This window comes from Phascolarctos cinereus, unplaced genomic scaffold (assembly GCF_003287225.1).
Source record: "Phascolarctos cinereus isolate Bilbo 61053 unplaced genomic scaffold, phaCin_HiC Scaffold_4;HRSCAF=312, whole genome shotgun sequence".
NCBI classification, from domain to species: Eukaryota; Metazoa; Chordata; class Mammalia; order Diprotodontia; family Phascolarctidae; genus Phascolarctos; species Phascolarctos cinereus.
Genome location: NW_027555847.1, coordinates 654,655,934 through 654,683,719, shown reverse-complemented (window position 1 = coordinate 654,683,719; position 27,786 = coordinate 654,655,934). Strand labels below are relative to the sequence as shown.

Sequence of the window (27,786 nt, the reverse complement as noted above, 5' to 3'; positions counted from 1 at the left end):
ATTACAATATACTGACCAGGTAGTAAAAGGGCCTTTACCTGGATTCTGGAGTTAGGAATAAAGAGGGGGACAGAAGAAAAAGATATTCTAGAGTTCAAATAAATAAGGCTTAGAAACAATGAATGTGTGAAGTTAGGGAAAGGGAGGATTCCCAGATAATACCACTAAGGTTTCAACCTGGATATAAAGGTACTGAGCAACAGAAAGTCAGGGGGAGTTTGGTTTTATACCTGTTGAGTTTGAGATGGACCAACATACAGAAAAATCAACAGGCGTTTGGAAATTTAGGTCTAAGGATCAGGGCTGAAAATTCGGGAGTCCTTTGCATAAATGCCTAATTGCAGAGGTCATAATTGAAGGTAGGTGAATGAATGAGATCTCTGTGAGGTGATCCCTTCAGCTAGATAAGATCCCTTCAGGCAGCTATGATCTGTCTGAACCTCCACAGCCATTTGCTTATTCATCTTTTATAACCTTTCTCACAATGCACCGTCCCTCATACCTGTTTGTATAGTTGAGTTTCTTACCCTGTCCTTATAAGCTTCCTGAGGTCAGGGACTGTCATTCATTTATAAGCCCCCTTCTGCTCCCAGCCTAGGGTTGTGCAGAATGGCAAACCTCAATAAACGTCGGTGAAAAGAATGCAAGCAAACAGAGGTCAGATTTGCAAATAACTAACTCTAGCCACAGCTCGGCTTGACCTGCCTTGGTTATTTAATTTTGAGGTGGAGTTGCATTCTGACGCTGGAGGCCTTTGCAAACCTAACCGGTTTCTCTTCCCTTTTTTCCTTGGCAATAGGCAGCATGAGATTACAATTGATAAACGGAGAGATAAATTGGTAACACCCACAAACCTACCCCAAGGCTTCATAATTTCTGAAACTGAAAAGATGGACCAATAAGTTTGCTCCCTACCTACCTCTAATGCAAGTACCTTCAAAATCAGAGCATTTCAGCTCCTGGCCCAAAACACAAAGATCTGCCCGTGGCACAGGCTGGCAGAGGTTCCCAACTAGTTTCTTTTCCTCTCCTCAATCCACCCTCCTAGTACCTATTCCTCCTTTCTCCTGTTTTCTTTTACCTGCTGTTGTCCAGGAGGCAGCGCTAGAGACTGACCCCAGTCTCAGCCGCCTGTCAGATGGAACAATAAGATGGAGAGAGGCTGCTTGGCATAGTGGATAGAGAGCCAACCTTGGAGCCAGGAAGACTTGCTGCCCTCCTATGACATATACCGTGTGACCCTGGGCTTTACCCCAGGGCTCCAGAGACCTCCCTAAGACCCTTAAGTCGCAGAAGTGATGCCCACTTTGACAGCGGGAATGTGCTGTGCCCGTGATATCTCAGGTTGAGTCCGCATCCACAAAGAGGATCCACCTTCGCTACTCTACTTTAAAGGCCTGTTTGGTCCCATAGCAGTCATAAAACTAGGACTACAACCCAAGTACACCGCGACGCTCGCAGGTGAAAGCACAGAACGTGTCCGGGGCTCCATCTCCATCCAAGCCTGGGGGCTGCCTTCCTCCACCCAGGCAGCGGTCGGATGACCGCCCAGGGCCCCCGAGCTTGCAGCTTTATCTGGCCGGGGCGGGACCTGCCCGGCGGGAGCGCGGGGGCGGGCTCTCGTCTTCACTTTCTCTTTCCATTTTCCGGCTTCCGCTGCCGCGCTCCTCCAAATTCAGGTAAGGAGAGGGATGTATCCCTGGCATCTCCTTCCCGACCCTCATGCCTCTCCCGCCTTGGCTCTCCAGTCCCCTTCCTGGAGCCCGCTCCTCACCCCTCTCATTGGTTCCACTCCCTCCCTGTCTCTGCTCTCCAGGATCCCTGGTCACCCTCTCCCACTCCTCTGGCTTGCAGTCTCCTTTGGACAGATGATCGGCCTTCTCCCAGATTCCCCAACTTGGGGAAAAGATGAAGCCCAAGGGCAGAGCCAAGCCTGGTCCTGAGGAAGGCAGGGCAGCCCCCTCTCTGCCTGTGAGACAAGCGCTTCCCAAGCAGGGTCCCTTCCCCATTTCCTTCCCCAATGCAGGCCCTGAGCCCTGGTGCACCCCCAGCCAGCTGGCCTCAGAGGCTGGGAGGGCTACGGTCATCCCCATTCCCTCATCCTGCCCTGGATGTTCTGCACAGCCTGGCCCGGGCCCTGCTCTTCCCTGCCTACTGGGCCCTGGACAGGCTTCTGGTCTGTTGTGTGCCCACTCCCCGCACTCCATTCCCCCTTTTTGCTCCCTTCCCAAGGGGGCTGTGTCATTTTCTGGTCACCCTGCTAGGAGCTTTAGCTTCCCTGCTACTGCTGCTAGCAGCTCTACCCCTCCTGCTCCTGGGCCTGCTTTTCTGGTTACCTCTGCAATACTGTCGACGCCCTTTCTGCTACCATCCACCTCCTGCGAACTGGACACCTCCCTCACCCTGGTATCCCCTGTCGGACCCACACCGAAGCTTTGGCTTTCTCAGTGCCAACCTCTGCTTGCTGCCCGATGGTCTTGCCCGGTTCAGCAACCTGCAGCATACTCAGAAGCGGGCAGAGTGGATGGGCACTGCCCTTCTTGGAGGAGCCAAAGGGCCAAGCTATGGGGCCACAGGTTCCAGTCCACCCCGGACTGGTTCCCTGGTGGGGGAGTTGATATCAGCCCTACCGGGTAGCCTGGACTTTGTGTGCCTTCAGGAAACATTCGATGTACGGGCAGAAAGCAGGCTGGCCCAGCACCTGGCAACCACCCTAGGCCCTGTGATATATGATGTGGGAACCACTGGCTTCTATCCAGGGCCTCAGCTCAAACTCCTGGGTAGTGGGCTCTTGCTGGTTTCCCGATACCCCATACTGAGTGCCCGCTTCTTGCCCTTTCCCAATGGCCGGAGGGAGGATGCACTTGCCTCCAAGGGATTACTCTCTGTTCAGGTATGCAGTATTCCTAGGTGCCACTTGGGGGTCAAGGGCAGGGGCCAAAGATTGACCTAGGCCCTGGGAGAGATGGCAATGCCCATGGTGTTACAGGTGCAGCTGGGTATGCTGGACAGGCGGAGGATTGTGGGCTACCTGCACTGTACCCACCTGCATGCCCCTGAGGGTGAGCCAGAACCCAAGGCTAGAATGTCTTTTAGGAGGTCCTCCCTTCCTCTTGCAGCTGCTTGACAAATTAGCACCAACACACATCAGCTGACACAGGGGCTGGCCCTTCTGAGGTGACTGTTATCTGAGTAGCTCTGATCTTAATAACTGTTGTCTAGCCTTTCCCTTAACCCACGTCCCTGCCTCCCCCGCCCCCATCTCGGCCAGAGGGTGGTTTGCTCTTCTTATTCTCCCCCTCTTTCTACCTCTTATAGTTGAGATCCAAGGTCATACCCTCTTTACTTACCCCCCTGTCCTGACAGTTGCCATCCCTCCAAGCCCAGCCCCTCCCGACCAACTGACTGAGTCACATCCTCTGTTGTCCTACGTGGCCTCTCTTCTTTACCCGCCTTCACAGGCTCCCCTTCACACTTTCCTCCATGATTCTTCTGTCCTTCCTACCCCCCACCACCCAGTTTCCAGGCATAGTTTATTTCTCTACCAAGTCTCTACAGGGTTACAGGATCTGGCTGGGGGAGAAGGGGAGGAAAGGACAGCAGGTCCCGTGGCCCATTCCCTGCCTTCCCCAGAGGATTGGGCCATTCGCTGTGAGCAGCTTTCACTCCTGCTGGGCTGGGCGGAGCAGTTTGAAGCACAGAGTGACAAGGATGACGATGCTGTTGCCTTCAGTGTACTTATGGGTGACCTTAATTTTGACAACTGTTCCTCAGGTATGGGGCAAAGGCCAAGGGAGAAAGCGGGAAGGCAGTGAGCCCTCTACCAACCAAGCTATCATTCCTTTTCCTCCCTTCTCTCCTAAAGATGATGCCCAGGAACAAGAGCATGAACTGTTTACCCACTTCACAGATCCCTGTAGGTTGGGGCCAGGTCAGGAGCAGCCTTGGGCCATAGGTAGGAGGAGCCATGGTCTGGATCACCATTCCCTAGCCACCTGGGCAGCAGAATCTTAGGACATGAGACATTCTCCCCTTCCACCAACAAAAATATCCCTGGGCAGGGAACTGGGGTCCCCACACCACCCTTTATCAACTGGAGGAGGCCAAGACATCCCTCTCTTCTGCCCTGGAGCCCCAGGCTTTTCCTTCCTTCCCCTGGACCTGAGGGGACCAAAGGAAAGCAAGGTGTTCTCTGGACCTCATATTCCTCTCTGGCCCCAGGAACCCTGCTGAGTGTCCCAACACTACACTGTCCAGTGGCCTGCTGTCCTGAGAAACTGAGAAGGCAAGTGTTGCTGGGATGGGGTCTGTATGCTGCAGCACCACCTCCTCCCTAATAATAGCAGTCCTTCCCTTCTTTATTCCTCTAGTGCTCTGGAGCAGGAGGATGGGAGATGCATGTACCTTGCAGGTCCTCCCACTGGGACCCTCCCTTCGGCATCCTGGCAGGGAAGAAGAATAGATTATATCTTATATCGGAGAGAGCCTAATACCCTTCTCATCCCAGTAAGTGTCCTAGGAAGTGCAGAGGTAGCAATCTGAGGAACAGAAGTGATAACACTAGATTTTTCACTTATACTGGGAGGCCATAGGCAATTTCCTTCTGGAGAATGGGGGAACTGGACTCCATGACCTCTAAAGTTCCTCCCTCCCAGTTCTGATGGTCTGTGGGAGGAGGGAAGAGAAGAGGAATCTTCCCTCATGTCAAATTCCACCTCACCCCCCCAGGCCGTAGAGCGAGTGACTTTCAGCACAGGCCTGGCTGGCCTCACTGACCATCTGGCTGTAGGGCTACGACTCCGGGTGACCATGGAGCCCAGAACTACGTCAGACCTAGGCAAGGCCAACATACAGAATGATCAACAGACTGAACAATGAAAGCAGCAAACTGTGACCTTGGCTCCTCCCTGGCCCCACCTCTCTGGTATGGGGGCAACTTCAGGGATCTTTATTGTTGCCCCGACAGGGTGCTCACCACCCCACCCCACCCCTCACACACCCTCCTGTGCCTGTCGGTACTCGTAGACACTGCCTCGTTCAGGAAAACAGGTGGAATGGGGTGGGAAGCCAGGGGCCGGGGCTGGCTCTTCAGGGTTCCCATAGCCACCTCCACCAGGCGTCTTCAGGCAGAAGGCATCCTGAAGTGATAGAGAAAGAAAAGCCTGAGCCTAGGGGAGAGAAGATGAACCTTCCTTCCCACCTTTTCCTCCAGTTTTATTCTGGGGGCTCCTTTTTTATTCTCCCCTTTCCTTAATGGAGCCAAATTAAACAATAAACACCAGCAGTCCTGAGGTCTAAGGCTGACTTTGTGGGTGCTTGGGGGTGAGGGTGACGTTTCCCCAGTTCCCTCGGTCCCTAGGTATATTCTCTTTCCTTGGACTACTGAGCAGTCCCCTCAAATTTTCTCTTGAGTCCCTTACCCCAGGGAACACAGTCACAGATGATTTTCCCCCCAGGCTGACAGTCCGACCATCTTTTCGGATTAACAGATTGAGTCCCCGGGCTCCAGGTTCTCCCCCTGAAAAAAACCACAAGAGGGAATTAGGGGAAAGGGAACATCCCAAGGCAGGACCAACTCTTAAAATGACAACAAAATCTTTTGTCACAGCTGGGCTTTGTGTCACTCTGCAAAGTGTGACCTTGGCTCATTCCCAGCCCCTCCCCTGTAGTATGGGAGTGTCACTAATTGTAAGGAATGACCCCAAGTAGAATAAAGCTGTGGAACTTGGGAGGGGGGTGAAGGGAGGAGGTTGGGAGGGAGGGGTCTCACCATGGAGCCCATAGGGCTGGAAGGCTCGGCGCTCAGTCAGGACAGACAACTGGGCTTTTTCTCGGAAAACAAGCTCTCTTACCACACCATCCCCACCTCGGAAGCGGCCCCTTCCCCCCGAGTCCTCCCGTAGCTCAAAGCGACGAAGAATCACAGGGTACCTGGGGGAACAAAGGGACTCAGTCTGTTTCTTCCATCTCCATCTCACCCACCTCCTTGGGGCAGTTGCACATACACTCACCGACTCTCCAGGATCTCAGGGTCAGTGATGCGGGTGTTGGTCATGTGACTGTGAACCCCACTGCGCCCATGCCAGCTTGGTCCTGCTCCTGCACCCCCTGCCACTGTCTCATAGTAGCCCATGTGGGCATTCCCTAGAGTCACATTGTTCATGCAGCCCTGAGGAATGGGGAAAGGAATTTGGTGTGAGGAGACCACGCCAGAGCCACCCACCCCATCCCGTTCCACTCTTCATCCCTGGGCATTCCCCAGACCTGAGAAGCAGCACAGGCCCCAAAAGCAGCCAGTATGACGTCCACTACCCGCTGGGAGGTCAGCACGTTGCCCCCAACCACAGCCGCTTCTGGAGATGGATCCAAGATGGAGCCCAGAGGGATCACCACCTTAACTGGAGCCAGACAGCCCTGGAGGGTTGGGGAGAGGAAGCAGAGGAACTCAATAAGTAGGGAGTGCCCCCCAAACACACCCCTGGGTCAGAAGAATCACACACACACACACACACCCCCATTCAGAGGATGTCACACACTCAGGTCACCCACCTGATTCAGAGGGATGTCTTGGCCCACCAGACAGCGCAAGCAGTAGATGAGAGCTGACAGTGTGATGGCTCGGGGAGCATTTAGGTTGCCAAACACTTCTGGGCCTGTGCCACTAAAGTCAAAGATGGCGCTGCCCTGGGGTCAGAGGACTTCGTGTCATATAATACCCTTACTAGAACAGAACACAACCAGCCCTAGCCAACACAAACCCCCACTTCTAGGCTGAGCCCACACACCTGCACCTGACCTCTCTCTCAACATTGGTCCTACCTGTACTGGGTTGATCTTCACTAGAAGGCGAATGGGAGAGCCATCATCCATATGATCCTCTGCGCTCACCTCCAGCGGCAGCCCTTCTGCCTGCCGGGCTCCCCCAAAGTTCCGGAGCATCTCTCGAACAGCCAGCTCCGCATTAGCCTAGTGAAAAAGACATCATTCAGAGACCACCCTATGCTTCCCCACTGATTCCTACAAAGACTTAGCCAGCACCTGGCAGATTCTGTGACCCAGCTTCTGCTTGGGTTCTTCTTCCTCCTCCCCTCTTCCAGCTTTATAGATCTTAGCATCACCACCTCTACCTTCTCTCCCAAGTCCCAGGGCCCAGGCACTCTGCAGGTGCTCAGGAAAGGTCTGTTGAATGAATGTAAATGAACGACACTGGAGTAGGTCTCCCTCACAGCACATGCCTCAAGTCCTGCTCTCACCTGGATGTGGGCCATGTAGGCCTGTACAACATCTAGTCCATATTGGCCAATCAGCTCCCCTACCAGCTGGATCCCCTTCTGATTGGCTGCCACCTGGGCCCGGAGGTCAGACAGGTTGTCATGGAGATTTCGGGTACCACTGCAGCCAGGAACCTTTCCTGGAGCCTTTAGGACTTCTGTCACAGCTGGGGGTGGGGGTTGGGGGGAACAGAGAGGAGGGAAACAAGCATGGGGATCACTGGCTGATCTCTCTCATTCCCTTTTCTCTAGTACCCCACCTTCTCTAGACAATATACCTAAGTTCCCTTCCCAAGAAAATACTGACTAGTGTTCTCCAAGTGATCCTTGGACCCCCCCACCTTCCTGGAGGGCACCACCTCACCACCCCCACCCCCTCCTCACCCTCCTCCTGGAAGATGCCCTTGTGAACCAGCTTGAAGGACAAAAAGACGGCCCCCTCTTGTTGTAGTGCTGTGGAATGGGGCGGCATGGAGCCTGGCGTGATGCCTCCTATATCAGCATGATGCCCTCGGCTTGCCACATAGAACACAGGGCGGGGCTGACCGGGCCAGAACACCTGGAAGTGGGGAGGAGGCAGGATCACAGAACCAGACCTCAAGGGCCATCACATCCAACCTCTCATTTTATAGATGAAGACTCTGAGGCCCAGAAGTTAAGTGACTTGCCCGAAGTGACACAAATATTAGTGGCAGACCATGGATCTTCCAGGGCAGCCTGGGTCTTCCCAAGGGGCAGGCATCCACCCCACCCCATGGTGATGACCCTGATGTGTCTCCCCTCATCTACGCCTCCCCCCACAGCAACCTCCCCTCTCACCGGAGTGATGACTGTGAGATCTGGCAGGTGGCTGCCTCCTGCTTTTGGGTGGTTGCTCAGAATTACATCCCCAGGCTGTAGATCCTCACCCAGATGGTTGATCTGTAAGCAGGCACAGGGCATAGGGAGAAGGGTCAGTGAGGGATAGAGCTGATGGGATTTCATAGTCATGGGGGAGGGCCAGAGAAAGGGTAGCTGAGACAAGTAGGCTATATAGTCCCTGTGTCTGTCACAGGGATGGGAGACTAGGGAAGAGAATGGAGTCTGATCAGACCTGAAACTGCACGGTTTCTTGCATGGCACCAAGATGCACAGGGATGTGGGGTGCATTGGACACCAGGCCCCCATCATCAGGCCCAAAGAGAGCACAGGAAAAGTCCAGTCGTTCTTTGATGTTCGTGGAGATGGCCGTGCGCTGCAGGATGCGCCCCATCTGCTCTGGAAGGGGAGGCAGAGTTATTTGCACTGTCTGAGCCCCTACTATCTTTCCTCATTCCAACCCCATCACAAAATAAACCCTCATCAGAAGGCATCTAGTTTGACCTTCACCTAGAGTGGGAATTCCCTGGATAGTAGTCCAGACAGGGTCATCCTGCCTTTACTTAAATATGTTATAACTCGTTTCTTCCCAAACTAGCTATTGTGATAGTTCTAATGGTCAAGTTTTTCCTCATTTCCTCCTGCTGAGCAAACATCTCCTTATCTATAGCTTTGTCCCCTCCCCCCCCCACACACACCCTCCTTCCCCTGCTCCTAATTCTGCCTCCTGAGGCCAAGAACAAGCCTAATCCCTCTTGGGTATCTGACAACACTTTTTAATGTCCTAAAAATAAAACAAAGGAAAGCCCTTACTTAGGAGTGGAAATCACGTGCTCCAGCTTCTATGGGCTCAATGTCTGCATAACATCATGCCTGTGTGCGCCAGTGAATGGGGATAAATTCAGAGGTGGGTGCACATGCGCACTGCCCTGGTACATAGTTTCCTCTAGTCGCAACCCCAGGTGAGGCCACAACTGGGTGGGTTTTATGGCCCTGGCAAAGAAACAATGCCAGGATGTTCCTGGCACAAAAAGGGCACTAAATCATCGTTCAGTCAGGGTCAAATAACTGGAAACGCAGTCACGGAGCCAGACAGATGTGATAAACAGCACCCCTGGCAGAAGCAGGGTAAGAGCCAAGAGCCAAACCAAAGGCCTGAAAGAGGGAGCAAGAGATGAGGTCCAACATTTGGCTATGTAGTAGCTTGACGTGCCAGACTTAACAAAGAGTTTTCTCAACTTGCTGCCAGCAGAGGGGCTAATCTGGGCCTTGGGGCTCGGGTAATGACATATTGCCAACTAAAGGTCCATCAGTTCTGGAGGATGAACATCGCAAGTGGGCATCAGCTGAAGGACCACATCCTTTCAACTCCATCAAGTAGTAGAAACCACCCCTGTGCTAGCTGTCTATCACCACTAAAGGGAGCAGTCATGAATCCAGCAGCTCTGGATGTCTGGGCCCAGAGTATGGAGCATAGCAAGAACCACTGAAACAATGAGGTAAAAACATATGGAGGCAGGAAATGATAGGCAGTTCACCTGCTCCAATGGATCTGTGATTTCATAGATGGGATCCTCCCCCCAACAATGACACTGCCCCCATCCTGTGAAACTCACGTCTATGTACTCCTGTAAATATGCCGCAGAGGGTTCACCCAACCTGGTGTAGGCATTCCTTTTCATGCTGTACAGATATCAGCAAAGAACATGAACTGTTCATTGGTTACCTCTCCCTAGATTAATAGGCCTTTTTTACCTCCATCACACATTTCTTGGATGGCATTCATTTGTCACGTGTGTAGAATTCTTAGACTGTAATGTGCTGAAGCCAACCCAGGCCCCCCTGGTGTTTCTTTTTTGGGGGTGATCTTCAACTTAAATTCTTCAGATACTTTAGGATTCTACCACTTATCACCATACACCTCCACAAAAGAATATTGGTGTTTAAAAGGCAGGCATTTATTTCAGGGAGAAACTTGGGGCTATTAAAAGAATGGCCGGATTTCCCAAGAGCACACCAACCCACACTCCTACTCATTCTGAGTTAAGCTTATGGTCCTTTTGTAATGTCTGTCCAAGATACATAGCCTAGGCAACAGGCTTCATCCACTTGGATTTTCCTGTGTGGATCGTTAAGCCAAACCCTTCTAAGTGATTATGGATGGATCTCATTGAAAAGGTTCCTCAGTGTTCCAGCAGCTTGTTGCAATTCACTGACATTCTTTTTGGGTACGTTTTATTGTTAATAATATCCTAGATTTCCCCCCCACACCTTTGGCATCTTCCCTCTTTTCATACACCTGAAGAACTGATCCTTCAGGACCCTGCTATGCATACGAGTTCTAGTCTCCCTGCTTTTCTTATCTTGTTTTCTTTCTGGCCATTTCTGCTTCCTCATGCAGCACATCTGGGATTGTGTCCAAATGTTCCACTGTCCTTGATGGTGAAAAGAGAAATCTTGACAATGCATTTTTCATCCATCTGTTGATCTCCTTCCAGTTGCATCTTTAAATGCCCTTGAGATGATTTAGCTTAGTTAAGTCCCTCACTGATATCTCTTTCCTTGACCTTGCTTCTCGCTCTTTTTGGGAGAAACATCGCTCATAATATTACAGCATCCCTCTCTGTAAGGTTTTTATAAACAAGTTAATATTCTCAGTCAGTGTTACCCTTGGCTTCCATCTCTCTCTCTCTCTCTCCATAACAAAAAGAGCAAGTGATTGCTGGCTGAGAAAATATCCAGGCTCTTCTGGGTTGCTCTTTATGGCAATTAATTTATGCCAATCAAAATTCTTTAGGAAACAGTTGTCATCTACGTTGTTGACCATTCCTCCACCTCTTTTCTACTTGTCAACGTCACTGGTTTCATCATGTCAAGATGGGGTGTGTTTTAGCTGCTTATCAAGTTTTTGGGGTTTTTTCCCCTCATTTGGACTTTTCTGTTGCGAGGGTCAAATGAGATATTTGTAAAGGGCTTAGCACAGTGCCTGGCACATAGTAGGTGCTTAATAAATGCTTGTTCCCTTCCCATATATTAATGTCAGTATCTGAATTTGATCTTTGCCCCTAATGACTTGATGGTCTGCCTATGCAGAGCCAGCTGATTCAGGAAGAACTTGTGCATCAGTAACAAGGCATTTACTGTCAGTTAAAATATTATTGATTTAATCTTCTGTTATATTATTTGATGCTTATTACATATAATGCCTTCCCTTTCTTTTCTCAAAGAAAGTATTCATAAATATAGAAGAGAAATTCTTTTGGCCTTTGAATTGTAATTTCCAGCCTAATTATTATTATTATTTTTTTTGCTCTCCTCCCCTCTAAGCACCTTTGGATTGAAGTCACCAAGTACCCAAGGATATGTTAAGTTCATTTAGGGAATACTAATACTTTTGTAAATTTCCTCTATCTCTTCATCCACTGCAACAGCTGCTGACACAGAAGCTATAATTATTTTCTCAGGAATCTTTCTGCAAATCCTTATCCTAAGTGCCGAAATACAAAAGGACCAAATGTCCCATGAAATATTTCTTGTGGCTTTTGGACAAATAATAAAACCAACTTGACTCTCTAAGGACCTTTACAATTACAGGGCATGTGAGCAAGAAACATCTGTGCCCTTTCATTTGAGTGCAGATGGTTTCATTCTTTGTGCTCCCAGCACACAGTAGGTGCTTAATAAATACTTGATGATTGATTGATTGATTGATTGCCTTAATAGAACCAAATAAGTACCTGAACTGCTATTACGTCTGATTCTGGAAAGGCATCCTGGCAGGAAGCTTTCTACCCAATGCCACACACCTCCTTGCAATTCCATGGCAATATGTCAAGTAGAACAAAGACCACCAGTGTCAGAGTTATGCTGAGTTAGCCACGTAAACCCTAATGTGACAGGAAATATGGTAGATTTAATTATGTCATAGACAAGGAATACCCTATATTTCTTGACACAAGCTCATAAAAGCTAATTATCCTGAATCACTGGACCCTGTCATAAGGAACAGCCACTAATAGGTATTCACTACCATTAGTCTTACCTAGAACTCTGTGTTGTTCCCACTAAGCCAACAGTATGTCCAAAGAGCTGGCAGAGCCTCTGAGTTCACCAGAGCCTGGACCAAGCATTTCTAGATTCCTGATAGTTCAAAGGAGTCAGAGCAGGTAGAGTGGACCTGAGGAAGGAAGAGGGTTTGGTGCCAATGAAGGCCCCTTCAATGAAGAACCCTTATGCTTCCCTACTTCTCTGGATGACTAGTCAGCAACTTGAAAGGGTAGCACCCTGGCAGACTAAGATATAACCATATCCCATCTCAATGCACCAGGCCCATTCAGTCTGATCTGGGCCGCTAAGTTGCTGAATGGCCCTATCTGCATTGGAACATAGCACCAAAAGGGTTAAAGAATTAAATAGATGGGGCCTGTGAGGTTATGTTGTCAACCCAGCCATATATATTAGGTGCTTTCCGATGAGAATGCACTGTCTGAAATGACCCTGCAGAGCCTCCTCCAACTTTATCCCCATCAGTTCCTTATAGACTAGCTAAGTGGTCCACCAAGGCCAACCAGCTCCTGTCTCCTGTGCCCCTTCACAGGGTGGGAACTGGCCTTCTCCTGGGTTCTTGTTGCCTTATGGATTCTATCTTTGACTCAGATTCCCAGTTTCAACAAGGTGGTACCACATTAGCGATAAGAGCTCAGACCTGAGTCTGGACTTGGCCTTTAAAAGAGGAGACAGGAGAACAAAAGAATGCAGAAGTGGGTGAAGGGCTGGGGGATCTAGAGACACAATGCCTTCCGGGGGCACCACATGCATTAAAGAACTGGTGCCAAGTGAAGACACAGGCCTAGGGGAGTCAGAGAGACAAGAAAATACACCAAGAAATGGAACAGAGTCAGCATGCATGCAAACAGAGCTCCTCAGGAGAGCAGGGGCCAGAAGAAGACATGGAAGAATCAAAGTAGGCATCACTAGATGGAGCTGTGAGGAGGAAGGAGGGTCAGCACAGCAGGGAGCCATGATGGGGAACAGCAAACCAGCCCTTCACTAGTACTGTGAACTACATGGGGACTCTGCTAAGTCCTAAAGGAAAGTGGACTTTGCTGGTTGCAGAAATCCCTAGCAACCCCTAGTTCTTTTCCCAAGCAGGGCAACGGAAGAGAGCTGCCCAGAATAGTAACGTAACACAAATTTTCATACATACATACATATGTGTGTGTGTGTGTGTACACATATACACACATATACGCATGAATATACATCATATAATTATTATCTTATATATTATAACACAGAAAGTACATAGGTTCTTGGGCTGGTGGGGGCACATGGCAGAGGGGAATGGGGGTGCACTTGACTTTCTTAGTATTCCTTGCATTGTCCCTTAGGTATGCACTATATAAAAACCTGGAAGACTATAGGTCCCTTGGGAAGGAGAAAGTCTCCTGGAAAGAAAAGGTGTGTTTCTTTAGTTTCTCCAATACAAAAATTATTTCCCCTTGGAGGGGGTGAGGGGGAGTCAAGGGGACTCATTCAGGGTAGTAATACTACATAAGTCAATCAATAAACATTTATTAAGCACCTACAATGTTGCCAGGCACTGTGCTAAGTATCAGATATACAAAGAAAGGCAAAAGTCAGTCCCCTCAAGGAGCTCACAATCTAATGGGGAACCATAAATCTGGAGATCTGGAGAACCTGTTAAGGAGTGCTTCTACGGCTACCCAAAATTAGATATCTTCAAACAGAGTATGGATAACCATTTGAAACATATATCAGGTAGGGGGTTCCTTTTCATGTATGCATTGGATTAGATGGCCATTAAGGCCCTTTGCAATCCTGAAATTTTATAATTCAGCTGGGGACATTAGCTAAAAGATAGGACTTTGAGAAATCATCAAAACTGACCCTTGTGTATGCGAGCCCAGAGTTTCAGCATAGGCTGATGTGGCCACAAGGCTAAAGACAAATGTCTTCTTTTGTGAACAGAGAAGCTGGACAGGTGTGATATATTAAGTGGACCTGTAGGGGTCAATAACCCTGCAAATATAGTCCGCAGTACCATCAAGCCAGGAAGTAGGAAGTGGGAAGTTGGAATAGGGAAGCCAAACTTTAAACAGAAGCAGACTTCAGTTTGCAGTTCTGTAGTTCTCCTTTGAGATTCAGCCACATGGAAAAGCCAAGTTAAAGAGCTATAGAGAGAGGGGCCACCCCTCCTAACAGCTCTGGGCCATGGGCCTAGTAGAGAGAAAGGACCTTAGATATTACTGGGTTTAGGGGTCTGGCTGAAAGTGATGCCTCCCATCCTTTTCTAGATAGGAGAGGATAACTCCTTTATATGTTATCCTTAAGTCTTCCCTAACCCAGGACTTTCACCCAATCTTTATGTCATGACTTTAAATCTCTTCGCCACTCTGATCACCCTCCTCTGGATACACCCCAACTTGCTAATGTCCTCTCTAAACTGTAGCATCCACAACTGCACCTAATACTCACCAGAGCAAAGAACAGCAGAATAGTCACCGTTATTTGTTCTGAAGGCTAGACCTCTATTAACTCAGGTCAGGCAGACAAGTACCAAAGTACGTGCCTAAATGAATTCATTTGGAGTCTTGGCTCTCCCTGAAGGAAGTGAATGGAAAACCAGAGTTCCCTCCCTAAAAAACTTTCAGTTGTCCCTTCCATTTCCTCAAGCTATCATCGCCTCCACTTTTCTCAGTCCCTTACAATCTGACTTCTAAAGACTCGACTGAAACTCTTTCTCCAAGGTTACCTTGGAGTTACTCAGTCCAACAGCCTTCTCTCAGTCCTCATCCTTCCAGACCCCTCTGGAGCATTTGACCAGATTGACCACCTTCTTCTCCTGGAGATTCTCTCCTCCTTGGGTTTTTGTTGTCTTCACACCTGTCTGACCACCCTTCACACCTGACTCTCCCTTGGTGGATCATGCATGGGGGTGCCTCAATCCTCTATCCTGGGCTCTTTTCTCTCCTTATAGTCTCTCTTGGTCATCTTAGCTTAGAACTCATCTTTCCCCACAAAACTCTCCCCTCTTCTAACTTCTTTATTATTGTCAAGAGTACCACTATCTTTTTAGTCACACAGGTTCACAAACTAAGCCACCCTCAATTCTTCAGTCCCTTCCCTCAAATCAGATGCCCAAGAGGCAATACACTTTCCCTATGTCTGCACATTCACCCCTGCCATGGCAACTTATCCAGTCCTTGACCCCCAGAGTGTAGAAAATACTCCAGGGGGTACATGGCACCCAACTGGGCCAAGCTCAAGCCAAATAGCCTTTGTACATTGATTATTCTCAAGAGCTTATTTAAAACACACTCCCTAATCCAAGGTGAGCAGATCCCTCAGCTCTAATAGAAAGCAGACTCCAAGGACATCTCTGGGATTTAAAGCAAGAGAACTGCGCAAAAGAGGTCATAACTTAGGGCAGCTAGGTGGTGCAGTGGATAGAGCACTGGCCCTGGAGTCAGGAGGACCTGAGTTCAAATCTAGCCTCAGATACATAACATTCACTAGCTGTGACTCTGGGCAAGTCACTTAACTCCAACTGCCTCACAAAGAAAGGGGGAAAAAAAGGGGGGGGGGGTTATCACTACCTACGGCCATCCAGAGAAGGCTAATTCCTTAGCCTCTCTTTTTGCGTTCTGAAATTTGGTCTATGCTAACAAACCAACTGAAATACTTTCAATTGTCATACCAGGGGGATCTTTTGAACCTGGGACCAAGACAACATATCTAACCAATCCTTCCTCTACTGAATTTCTTCTACCCATTTCCCCGTTCTCTACTTAATGCAGCTGCCACTCTAGTTCCAACTCTATCACCTAAACTTCGATAGCCTCCTAACCGGTCTCTCTCTGTTTCTAGCTCTTCCCTCTCCAATCCATCCTCCACATATCTGCTAAACTAATGTCCCTAAGATATAGGTGTGACCATGTTGATCCTCTGCCCAAGAAACTGCAATGGATGCCTGTTGCCTCTAGGATTAAAAACAAAAACAAAAACAACCTTCTCTGCTTCACAATCTGGTTCTATACTATCTTTCTAGAAGTTAGTTCACGTGACTTCCTAACTTTTATGTTCTCTACCCTCAAGCCAAACTGTTCTAATTGCAATTCCCTGAAAAGTGACTCTTTCTATTGCATCAATACCTTTAACCAAGATGTGCATACCGTGCCTGGAATGTCCAGCTTTTGGAAACCCTAGCTCCCTTCAAGGCCCAGCTTAAAGTCACCTTCTACCAGAGGCCATGACCCCCTCCCCCCAGCATGAGTGCTATCCAACTCCTAGTGACTTTGTTTTATTTAACTTTGTGTCTAATTGGTATTTACTTGGGTACATGTTGTTTCCCTGTAGTAAAATATAAATTTCTCAAAGGCAGAGGCTGCTTCCTCTTTGTTATCTCCAGCATCACCTTACACGTGGTAGGTACTAAAAAACTGCTCGGTAAATGTAAAAATAAGAGAACATGTCAGGGTAATGAAGGAGACAACATATATACAAACTACGTGCAGGAAAAGTTGCAGATAATCACAGAGGGAAGGCACTGAGATTAAAAGGGACCAGGAAAGGCTTCTTAAAGATGGAATTTTAGCTGAGACTTGAAGGAAGCCAGGGACATCAGGAAGTAGAGACAAGCAGTGAGAGCATTCCAGACATGGGGGACAGCCAGGGAAAATGCCTGGAGCCAAGAGATGGAGTGCCTCGTTCAAGGTACACAGCAAGAACATGAGAGCCACTGGATTGTAGAGTGCCTGGAAGGCAGTAAGGTCTAAGGAGACTGGAAAATTAAATAAATGGGTTTAGTTCTAAGGACAACATCTGAAAACTTCAAAGGAAAAGTGAACAATGGTCCCGACGCAGGGCCTTTCAGAAATACAGCTCTGCCAAAGGGTAGCTGAGTAGTTGCTGACCAGGCCCAACCTTGGCTAAAAGGGTTATCTACCCTGCTTGGGTTCAGGGATCTCAAACTTGTCCACCAGAATTATATCTTCTGTTCTTTTAGTCCTAAGATGTCCTCTAAGTCTTAACTGGTGGGGGAAGATGGGCAGAGAGGGGGAGGGAGAAAGGAGATAGCCAAGTCATGTCGATTCTACCTTTGCGATATCTCACCTATAGCCCCCTTTCTCCTGACTCTGCCATCACCCTGAAGCAGGCCTTCATCACCTCACCCCTGGACTATTTGGATCACCTGCTGCTTGGTCTTCCTGCTTTGAATCTCTCCCCACTCCAGTCCATCCTCCATGAAGCTAATGAAAAGGATCATTCTAAAGTGCAGGTCTCACCACGTCCTTACTTTATACAATAAACTCTAATGTTGCCTCCCCGACGCTGCCAGGATCAAACACAAAATCTCCTGTTTGGCATTCAGAGCCTTTTATAACCTGTTCCCTTCCTACTTTTCCAGGCTCTTGAGACCTTACTGCCTTCCAGGTAATCTACAGTCCAATGTTCTCATGTCTTGAACAAGTCACTCCATCTCTTGGCTCCAGGCATTTCCCCTGGCTGTCCCCCATGCCTGAAATGCTCTCCATCATCATCTCTACCTCCTGATGTCCCTGGCTTCCTTCAAGTCTCAGCTAAAATTCCATCTTTACCTGGTCCTTCTCAATCTCAGTGCCTTCCTTCTGTGATTCTCTCTAACTTTTCCTTTATGCAGTTTGTATATATGTTGTCTCCTTCATTAGACTGAGTTCCTTGAGAGTGGGAATATTTTTGCCTTTTTTTTTTAATCCCCAGCACTTAACACAATGCCTGGCACACAGGAGGCAGTTAATAAATGCTTCTTGACCTGAATTCAAGACACAGAATCAAAAAATCTAGACGTTAGAAGATACCCCAAGGCTATCTAGGCCAACCTATATCTGAATACGAATCCCTTCACCTATATGCCTGATATGTGCTTGAGGACTTCTAGTGAAGAAAGACCCATATCTACCTGCTAAGGTAGGTCATTTCATTGGCAGAAGATTTAATGGTAAGATTTGTCTGTAAATCAAACGTTCATGTACATCCCCTACACCAGAACTCTAGTTCTTCCCTCCGGGGCCAAGCAGAACAAATAGAATCCCTCTTTCTCAAGACAAACTGTCATTTTACTTGAATATAACTTTCATGACCTCCCCTAAGTCTTCTCTTCTCCAGACAAAACACCCCAAATTCCTTCAAACAATCCTTATCTAACATAATCCCAATGCCCTTCACCATTCTGGTTATTCTCCTCTGCGTACTGTCCAGGTTATCAATCTCCTTCCTAAAACTGATTCCCAAGACCTGAACATAATATTGCAGATGTGTTATGACCTTGGACAAGTTATAGTGGGACTAGCCCCTCCCTCTTTCTCTATACTATGCCTCTTAATACTATCTAAGATCACATTGGATTTTTTTGTTCTACATGTCATATTGTTAACTTAATCATATTGAGTCTGTAGTCCACTAAAACCCCAGATTGTTTCTAAATGAACTACTATCTAGCCATAGCTCCTCCGTCTTGTACTTATGAAGTTGATTTTTTAACTCAAGCATAAAACTTTACATTTAACCTTATTAGATTTCATCTTGTTAGCTTCAGCCCAAAATTCTAACTAATTGAGACTTTTTCAGATATTGTCATTCAACATGTTAGTTACCCCTCTTAGTTTTCTATCAGCTGCAAATTTATAAGCATACCATCTATGCATATACCCATATTATTAAGAAAGATTACTTTTAAGTAATTAATAAACAGCACAGGGCTAAGCTCAGATCCCTGAGAACCTTAACTGAAGACCTCCTTCCAAGCTGCCATCAACCCATTAATAACTACACTTTACATCCAGTTCTTTAACCAGATCCAAACCTACCTAACTGTAAAAAGGGGAATCCAAATCTCCCCAACTTTTGCACATGAATAGTATGAAAGATTTTGTGAACTGCTTTGTCAAAATCTAAGTGAACTATATCTATGTAGAATTCTCCTGATCTACCCAAATAGCAGCACAATCAAAAAAGAAAATGAGATTAGTCAGATATGATCTGTTCTTGATGAAGCCAAGCTGTGATCATTGCTTCCTTCTCTAAATGTCTACTAACCATCCCTTTAATAATACATCCTAAAAAATTTCCCAGGAACCTAAGAAAGCTCACTGGCCTAGAGTTTACAGATTCCACAATCTTTCAAATATAACTGGTAGTGAGTGGCTCAGCAATCACATCTTCCAGTTCTTTCAGTACCTTAGGATGTAGTTCATCTGGGCCTCATGACTTGAACTCTTGGGTATCAACTCCCTATTAGCCATTTGTGTTCTGTCCTCTCCAGTCCAAAGATCATTCTCCTTAGCAGAGAAAACAGAATATGAGTTGAGCAGCTTGGCCTTCTCACCATCATCATTCATGATCATTGTCCCATCCAACCCAAACAATGGTCCTAACCCTTCTTTCATTCTTCCCTTTTCCCCCATGTAGCTCAAAAAAATAAATAAATAAAAACCAAAACAAAACAAAACTTTATTTAGTCTAAGCTTAGGACTGAGCTTTAAATTCTCCTGACATCACTCATAAGACCATGTCATACTGTCGTATTCATGATCTGTTTCCTACCTTTTCTGTACATGTTCTTAAAATCCAAGTTCTTTGATGAGTTCCCTGTAGAGTCACATCAGTCTCTCTCTCTCTCTCTCTCTCTCTCTCTCTCTCTCTCTCTCTCTCTCTCTCTCTCTCTCTCTTATTTTTTTTTTGAGGCAATCAGGATTAGGTGACTTGCCCAGGATCACATAGCTAGTAAGTGTCAGAAACGAGATTTGAACTCAGGTCCTCCTGACGCAATGACCAGTATTTCTATCCAATGCACCACCTAGCTGGCCCCACATCAGTCTTGTTTAGAGTTCTTTTCCTTTTCATCAGAATTATCTCTTTTTGTGTCTCTGCAATTTGACTCTTTAAGCTTTCCATTCATCCCAGGCTGACTTTTCCTTATAGAACTTTGGGCCAAAAGATCTTATGTATCCTTTCTCCATGCACTTTGAAATTTGCTCTCCAAAAACCTAGGGTATGTGTCTGATTATGCCCTGACTTCTTCTCCTGTGTCACAAACTCTGAGCTGGAGTGGACACTTCCCCCCAAGGTTCCCCACCTTCTAAGAAGTGAAACTGTCAGGAAGGCAAGTCAGAATTTTCATCAGATGTCCTTGTTTTAATGCAATGAGTTACTGAAGTCCTCCATTCATACTCTGCCCTATTCCTGTGTCAATTTCATGTCAATAACTCATCACTCATTTTCTCCACTAGACACATAATCTATAGTATATCCCTCCCATGCTATTGCCTCTCTTTCTCACTTCTTCTATTCTTACCTAAATAATCTCCTTGGGTTCATGGATTTCCATAAAGGTGTAAGCTTTCAGTGCTCACTTACCACCCCTCTTACCAAAACATGGTACACCCTTGCATTGCTATATTTCAATGACTATGTTTCCATTTCCATTTTTATTTCCCTTTGTTTTAAAATTCCCAGTATAAATTGTTCATTAGCCATATTCTGTGGATTGGTATATGAGATACCTGAAGCCACAAGTACTGTTCCCAAATGTCTGAAATGTCTCCTGAGGATGACTCAAAATCTCCTCTATTGGAGTTCCTTCTATGTGACACTTGTTATCCCTAGGATTCAGCTTTACAAATTCATCAGAGAATTTTCCTCCCCTCACATAGAAACAGCTATGTGGCACAGTGGATACAGCACCAAGGCTAGAGTTAGAAGGTCCAAGTTCATTCAGATCTGGCCTCAGAAACCTAGTAGCTGTATGAGCCCGGGCAAGTCACTTAACTTCTATCTGCCTTAATTTCCTCAACTGTAAAATGGTGATAATAATAGCACATGGTTACAGTATCATAAGCCATGGTCCAAAATACTAAGTCCTGTTCACTGATAAAATCCTAGTCAACTGTCCTTTTCCCATGTGCTTTCTTTCCCAATCCATCATCTTTACCCCCACACCCTTACTAAGTCCTTCAATTTTCTAGCCAGGACTTCAGCCATTTTCCCCCTCTGAGACTCAGTTTCCTCATTTTTAAAATAAGGCTAATACTTGTGTGTTGGCGAATGCCTGGCACAGGGTAAGCAATTAAATACCTTAACTACCTGTCTTGTGTTTTTCACCTCAGAGAACTTTAGGATTTTGTTAGGTGGCACCATGAAGATACTGCTGGGCCTGAAGTTAGGAAGACCTGAGTTCAAATCCTGCCTTAGATACTTACTAGTTGTGTGATCCTGGGAAAGTCACTTAACTGGTTCACCTCAGTTTTCTCATCTATAAAATGGAGATAATAATAAGACATAACTCTCAAGATTGTTGTGAGGAATATTTGTATTGAATATTTGTTATATAAATTTGCAAATGTTATGCAAATTTGTTGTTCGATATGTGGTATTGAATATTTGTGAGACAATATTTGTAAAGCACTTTGGAATCTTTAAAGTGCTATAGAAATGTAGTTATCATTATTATGATTAGGATTATTATGATTATTAAGGGAGAGTGCTTTGTAAACTGTAAAATACTCTGTAGGTGGGAGTGTCTATCAGGAGAACTCTATTCTAAAATTTCCTATCTATATCAGTTGTTTCCATAAAGCATGGAGGGTGGCCAGTGGATTTCACAAAAGAGTCAGCTGGTTCTATTAGGCCATGGATTCATGTCCACGAAAGCAAAAGCACTTCCTGATTAGCCATGTTATACCTGCATGTAGCCACGTCTCTGGGTTCTTGTCAATCATCCCCACAGGTGAGGTGTGTGAGCAAACAAAAATCTCTTCAGGAAATGCTAAATAGCACTTGACTCACATGCTTGGACCTGTCAATGGTCCCAAGTATGTTGCTGAGGACGAGCCAAGATTGATCTTCCCGGGCAGAGTTTCACCCCTTATTGCAATGCAGAGTTTCTTTCTTCTCCTCTGTGTCTGCTCTGCTATTTACCTAATGCCTCTTAACACTGGCCTCAGTATCTCTCCACCCTTTGAGAACTTTTTTCCTCTTGGACTTCTTCCAAGATATTTCCCCCCATTCTGTCTAGGAACTTTTCATTCTTTCTAGCAAGCCAGAGGATAGTGTTGTACCACCGGCCATTTCACTTTCTTTTGAACAGCTGTGAATCAGTCCAACCATTTTGAAAAACAATTTGAAATCATAGAATAAAAAGTATTTACCTCATGGCTCAGAGACAAAGCCCTGGGTTTCTAAAGATCAGTCTAGTCTTTGGGAGCATTTCACAAATTACTCTCTTTGACTCATGCCCCAACCACGGGTTTCTCTTAGGAATATCAGAATATAGTTCATGTCTGGGTCTCTAACAAAAAGATTAAAAAGTTTTCATATCCCATGCAAGCTTTCAAGCTGACCATACAGCAAATACCGTACAGCTTTCATTCTACTAGACACAAAACACAAACACAAAGGACTTATACTCAAGCCCATACAAAGCCAAGACAATTCTCTTTCCCTCTCCAGTGAGTCCCATAGTTCCCTCATAAGGGAATGGCAGACTAGAGAATCAATCCTTTTTACCTTGGTAAATACAATCTCCTCTAGGGAATTATAAAGTCTTCATGACTTGGAGAAGGAAGGAAGGAAGGAAGGAAGGAAGGAAGGAAGGAAGGAAGGAAGGAAGGAAGGAAGGAAGGAAGGAAGGAAGGAAGGAAGGAAGGAAGGAAGGAAGGAAGGAAGGAAGGAAGGAAGGAAGGAAGGAAGGAAGGAAGGGACTTATTAAGCACCTACTATGTGCCAGGCACTGAGCTAAGTGCTTTACAAATATTATCTCATTCGATCCTCACAATAACCCTGAGAGATTTGTTCTATTATTATCATCCCCATTTTGTAAATGAGCAAACTGAGACATAAAGTGACTTGCCCAAAGCCACACAGGTAGTAGATGTCTGAGGCCAGATTTAAACTCAGGTCTTCCTGACTCCAGGCCCAGCACACTATCCACTGTGGTAGCTGGGATCAGTAGATAGGTGACCCCTCTGGTTAGTCCACAAAACACAAAGTATGGACATGGGGAATATATGATCTAGCTTTGCTACTTTGTTCTATGGACCTGTCTCTGACTACTCCTTAGCTCTGACTCCTGCTTGAATCCCAAACTCCTCCACCTGGTCAGCCAAGTCCAGAAACTCCTCCTCTATGTCAAGAAAACTTGATTCAAGAACCTGGCATTATCCAGGAACTACTACTCTCCTGAGTTGGCTCTAAAATTCTTCCTTTTGTCCTGGATCTCTTCTGTTCTTGCTCCATTATTCCAGGGGATCTGTTCCAGCTGCTGCCATCACCATGGTCACTATAGTCCTTCCCCCCCATGAGCTTCTCCATTCTTATTCTTTCTGGTCTGCATTTATTCTCCTTTTTCAAGGTCAAAGCCAAATACGATGGCTCAAGTGTATGACTAGCCATGACTCAATCAATTATCCAGAATGTGTGGTCTTTATGTCAAAGATACCAAGGCAAGGGCATTCATTCACATGATGAGGGATTTCATCATGGAGTCATTATGGATACCAGGACAAAGTCTGAAATGCATTGTCAATGGGGGTGTTTATATTTTATATAGCAAGACTTCTTCAATGGCAGTACAAAGATCTCATTCTTTAACTTTCTTAACCTTGACCAGGTTCTTCTTGACAGTTACCTTCTCTAGTTACAAAATTATCCATAACTTTTAAGCCAGCAATCCTACTCCTGGGTTTTTATTGTAAGAAGTCTATTAAATTTATCTCCCTCCACAAAATTTTTTTTTCATAGCAGCACTACTAGTAGTTGCAATCAAACCTGAAATGAACCAGATGCCCAACAATTTAGGAAACAGCCAAACAGTGGAATGTGGCCATAATAGAACGTTACTGCATCATAAGGAAAAGTAAATACAAGAGACAAAAAGAAATAGAGGAAAATGCAGATGCAGAGAGGCAGGCTGCAAAACCAAAGGAACAATATACATGATTACTGCTACTACCTAAATGAAAACAACATTAAAAAGCCACAAATTCAGCTCAAAAAAAAATGGAGAATCTCAATATTGACTTATAAAACACACACCTGAGCACATCTTTTCTTCTAACAAACAGAAAATTACCCCAGGGCAAGGCTGCACATACTTTTTTCCCCCCAATTCCAAATTCTCTCTCTCCCTCCGGCCCCTCCTCTACTCATTGAGAAAGCAAACAATGCAATACACGCTATCTATATGTGATGTCATACAAAGCATATTTCCATATTAGCTATGTTGCAAAAAAAAAAAAGGCAAGGAAAATAAAATGAAAAAAATATTCTTCAATCTGCAGAGTTCATCACTTCTCTCTCTGGAGGTGGATAGCATTTTTCATCATGAGTCCTTTGGAATTGTCATAAATCATTATATTTCATTAGAGTTACTAAGTCTTTCACAGTTCATTATCATTATAATATTGCTTTCCAATTCTTTGACACCACAAAAAAGCTGCTATATAAATATTTTTGTACATATAAGAAAGCTGCACATTCTGCACTATTGGTCATGATCACATTTTTATGTTGTTTTAGGTAACCTGTGGCCCAGAACCCTAGCTTTGGGTTTATACAGACTAGGTTCAGCTTTAGGGAGCTTCCCACAAATCATTCTTTGGCTCGAGTTCCTATCCAGAGTTTCCTTTGGAATTCCCAAAATTGACTCACTTTGCCCTCACTCCGATAAAACTCTCCTGGGAATGATGGAATATAGCTTGTGCCTAGATCTCTACAGATCTGGGCAAAAAAGATAATGCTTCCATGCAAGCACATAAGCTAATGATAAATCAGATGCACAAAATAAATGAAAAACAAAAAACAAAGCAAAATAAAACAGAATTCAAAGGAACTTATAAAGAATTAAAATACCACTCCTTCCCTTTCCAGTAAGTTCTCTCTCCCCTCCTCTCCCACCTCCATCCTCAGAACCTGTACAATATTCTAATTTCAAAGCACCACCAAGTGACTGAGACTTCTTTGGAAGGAAATGCTCTTAAGAGCAACAGATGGCCCCTCCTCCTTGGGTGAGCTCCACCCTCCCCTAGGGACATATGTAATCTTTCAGACTTAAAATGCTTCTCTAACGTAAGGTTTAGGGCTCTCTCAAAAGGAACTGTAGGGGCAGCTAGGTGGCGCAGCACTGGCCCTGGAGCCGGGAGGATCTGAGCTCAAATCCAACCTCAGACAATGACATTTATGAGCTGTGTGATCCTGGGCAAGTCACTTAAATCCATTGCCTTGCAAAAAAAAAAAAAGGATTGCTAAAAAAAGTCTAACTCTCACCTCCTGATGAGCTTCCCTAGTAACCCACACAAATTTTCCCCACTAACAGCGCTACCCTAAGATTTGGAAGCACCCCTGAAGAACATTTTGCATTTAGGGTTGCTAAAGAACCTACTCCTCTTCCAATTGAACCTGCACAGTCCATGTGACTCACAGTAGTAGTTGGAAGACAAGGTCCAGATTTGCTCTTCCAAATTATGGCTCTGTCCCTTGCCATGTGGGTACTCTTTTTTTCCTCCAGAAAGCTGATGACTAGACATTGTCCAGGAAATCTCCCCCTCCTCTCTCTGAAGTGGAAGCTAGGTGCCCAATGATGCTCCCAACTTCAATCACCTTTCAAGCTATGTGGTCCCTGTTCTAGGAGCTCCTTCCCTGTTCTGCTACCACTTGTCCATGGCAGTCACCTCTGGGGCAGCTAAGTTCTACCACTGTCTTCCACAGCAGCCATGTCTGTAGCTGAGGGGCTTGCTAGGGGGCTGTGAGGACATACAGGCTTCATCCCACCCTCCAGGGACCCAAGTCCATTCTCTGTCCCTCTATCAACTTCTTCCATCTCCAAAAGACCCAAATACAACCTCTAAGACATCCTAGATGAAAGGTGAGGCTCATATCTACCCCTGACAACCTCTCATCCTCAACAAAATGCCAGTGGTCCAAGCCAAAAGGTACTCCTCACAACCCATCAGTCCTCTCAGTGGGGTTATCCCCAACCTGAACGGGGAGATATCTTCAGGCTCCTCCTGATGACACCTTCTATACCAAACTGTTTTGGGGGATTGTACATTGTGGAAGACGAAGTATCTATGGTTACACTGAAACAAAATTTATCAATCATCTTTTTCGCTGCTCCTAGCAAGGGCTGTTTTAATCCCAATTTAACCCCATCCTTCCTGCTACCAGCTCTATTTCTGTGAGATATTAATAATTCACAGAGTTAACTTGCTCCTTTAATGCATACACACAATATCCAAGGAAAAACTCCTAACAGAGACCACCAATCACCCCCTAATCTTGTTTACAAAAATGCCCCCTTCACCTTTCCTATGTCCATGGAAAAATGAAAAAGGCTGGGAAATCTGTTAGCACGGAAATCCAAGAGCATCAGGAAACTAAGAGGCTAGGGTCACAGGACATGATAGGAATTAGTTCAGAGGGATGGAGGGGGGGCAGCTGCAATAAAGAGCCAACAGGACACAAAGAAGGAGAGAGAGATGGGGGAGAATGAGGGTTTGGAAGACAGACAGCCACTCACCAGCAATGCTCATGAAACGGTGGGAGAAGATGGACAGTTGGATGGGATCGAGACGGGAGCTGACAGAAGTATTAGATTGTGCTCCCACAGTGATTCGGATATCACCTGCTTCAGTCACCTCAGCACAGCACCCTGGCTCCACCAAGATGGTGCTGAGAAAAAGAAAGAAGGTTACTCTTAGGATCCTGAAGAATTCTGACCTAAACCTTCAAGAAGAGTCTCCCCCCTCCACCCCTGAAAGTATATCAATTGGAAGCTCAATATCCCCCAAACTGCTTCTGGTTAAGACTAACCTGTCCAACATATGTTCTCTCCTCCTTCCTTATTTCTATGACCCTCTATATGCCCAATTTCTCTTCCTCTGCCCCTACATGCTCCCTCCCTTCACCCCACACTGTTACTCCAACCACAACATCCCGCTGACCTGTTGCTGTCAATGATGAGGCAAGGTCCTGGGAGTCTGTGTCCCTGGCCCAACTCTCCCAGTTGGTACACAGGAGTATTCTGGTACCCTCCCTCGAAGTAGCACTGGGTTACCTAGGAGAAGAAATGGGGTGATGGCCCTTTCAAGGCCCCACTCTGGACAGGGAGAGCAGAGTATGAGCTCTTCCCATAGCTGAAAGGAAAAGGGCTTTCTGGATTGAAATCCTGAGCTGTCCAAGATAACCTTGGGGCAAGAGGAAAGGCAGAATTATAGAATCTCAGGATTAGACGTGGCCTCAAAGGTCATCCAGAATGACCTATACCTGAATAGCTGCATCACTGAAAAGCAGTCACTTGGTCTCTGCTTGAGAACATCCAGAGAAGGGAAACTCACTGCATCCCAAGATAAACCATTCCCCTAGTGCAGCTCTAATTATTAGGAAGTCCTTACAGTAAGCTGAAACCTGCCTCTCGGTATCACATTCCTCTAACAGCAAGCATGAGGTACCATGTGGTACCTTCAATATCTATCTGCTCGCAGAAGCTCTCAGCCTTCATTTCCCTGGGAAGCTTGGAGGCCCAGTTTTCAGTGTCCATGTGTGTAGGGTGGTTTAGGGCAGTAGTATCAAATTCAAATAAGAATGGGGACCACTAAACAAT

At 46.2% G+C, this 27,786-nt stretch overlaps 2 protein-coding genes across 3 annotated transcripts in view; one reads left to right on the top strand and one right to left on the bottom strand.

Annotated features, from left to right (window-relative positions):
- Positions 1–1,579: 1,579 nt before the first annotated feature.
- On the top strand, positions 1,580–5,291 carry LOC110214133 (sphingomyelin phosphodiesterase 5). The gene is made up of 8 exons (XM_020994851.2): positions 1,580–1,679; positions 1,817–2,893; positions 2,990–3,062; positions 3,634–3,774; positions 3,866–3,955; positions 4,222–4,285; positions 4,371–4,506; positions 4,729–5,291. Exons 2-8 carry the CDS (start codon positions 2,021–2,023, stop codon positions 4,876–4,878), a joined length of 1,527 nt encoding a protein of 508 aa, XP_020850510.1. The 5' UTR covers positions 1,580–1,679; positions 1,817–2,020; the 3' UTR covers positions 4,879–5,291.
- The window catches only part of OPLAH (5-oxoprolinase, ATP-hydrolysing), a 38,111-nt gene continuing 15,216 nt past the window's right edge, over positions 4,892–27,786 (bottom strand). For both annotated transcript variants that reach the window (XM_078153846.1, XM_078153845.1), the window contains 13 exons: positions 27,128–27,240; positions 26,704–26,855; positions 8,365–8,528; positions 8,091–8,192; positions 7,656–7,830; positions 7,254–7,438; positions 6,820–6,966; positions 6,550–6,684; positions 6,265–6,414; positions 6,012–6,169; positions 5,771–5,931; positions 5,421–5,518; positions 4,892–5,138 (listed from right to left, as the gene is read on the bottom strand). In XM_078153846.1, coding sequence (XP_078009972.1) covers positions 4,992–5,138; positions 5,421–5,518; positions 5,771–5,931; positions 6,012–6,169; positions 6,265–6,414; positions 6,550–6,684; positions 6,820–6,966; positions 7,254–7,438; positions 7,656–7,830; positions 8,091–8,192; positions 8,365–8,528; positions 26,704–26,855; positions 27,128–27,240 — 1,887 coding nt within the window. In that variant the 3' untranslated portion in view covers positions 4,892–4,991. The remainder of the gene's footprint in view (positions 5,139–5,420; positions 5,519–5,770; positions 5,932–6,011; positions 6,170–6,264; positions 6,415–6,549; positions 6,685–6,819; positions 6,967–7,253; positions 7,439–7,655; positions 7,831–8,090; positions 8,193–8,364; positions 8,529–26,703; positions 26,856–27,127; positions 27,241–27,786) is intronic.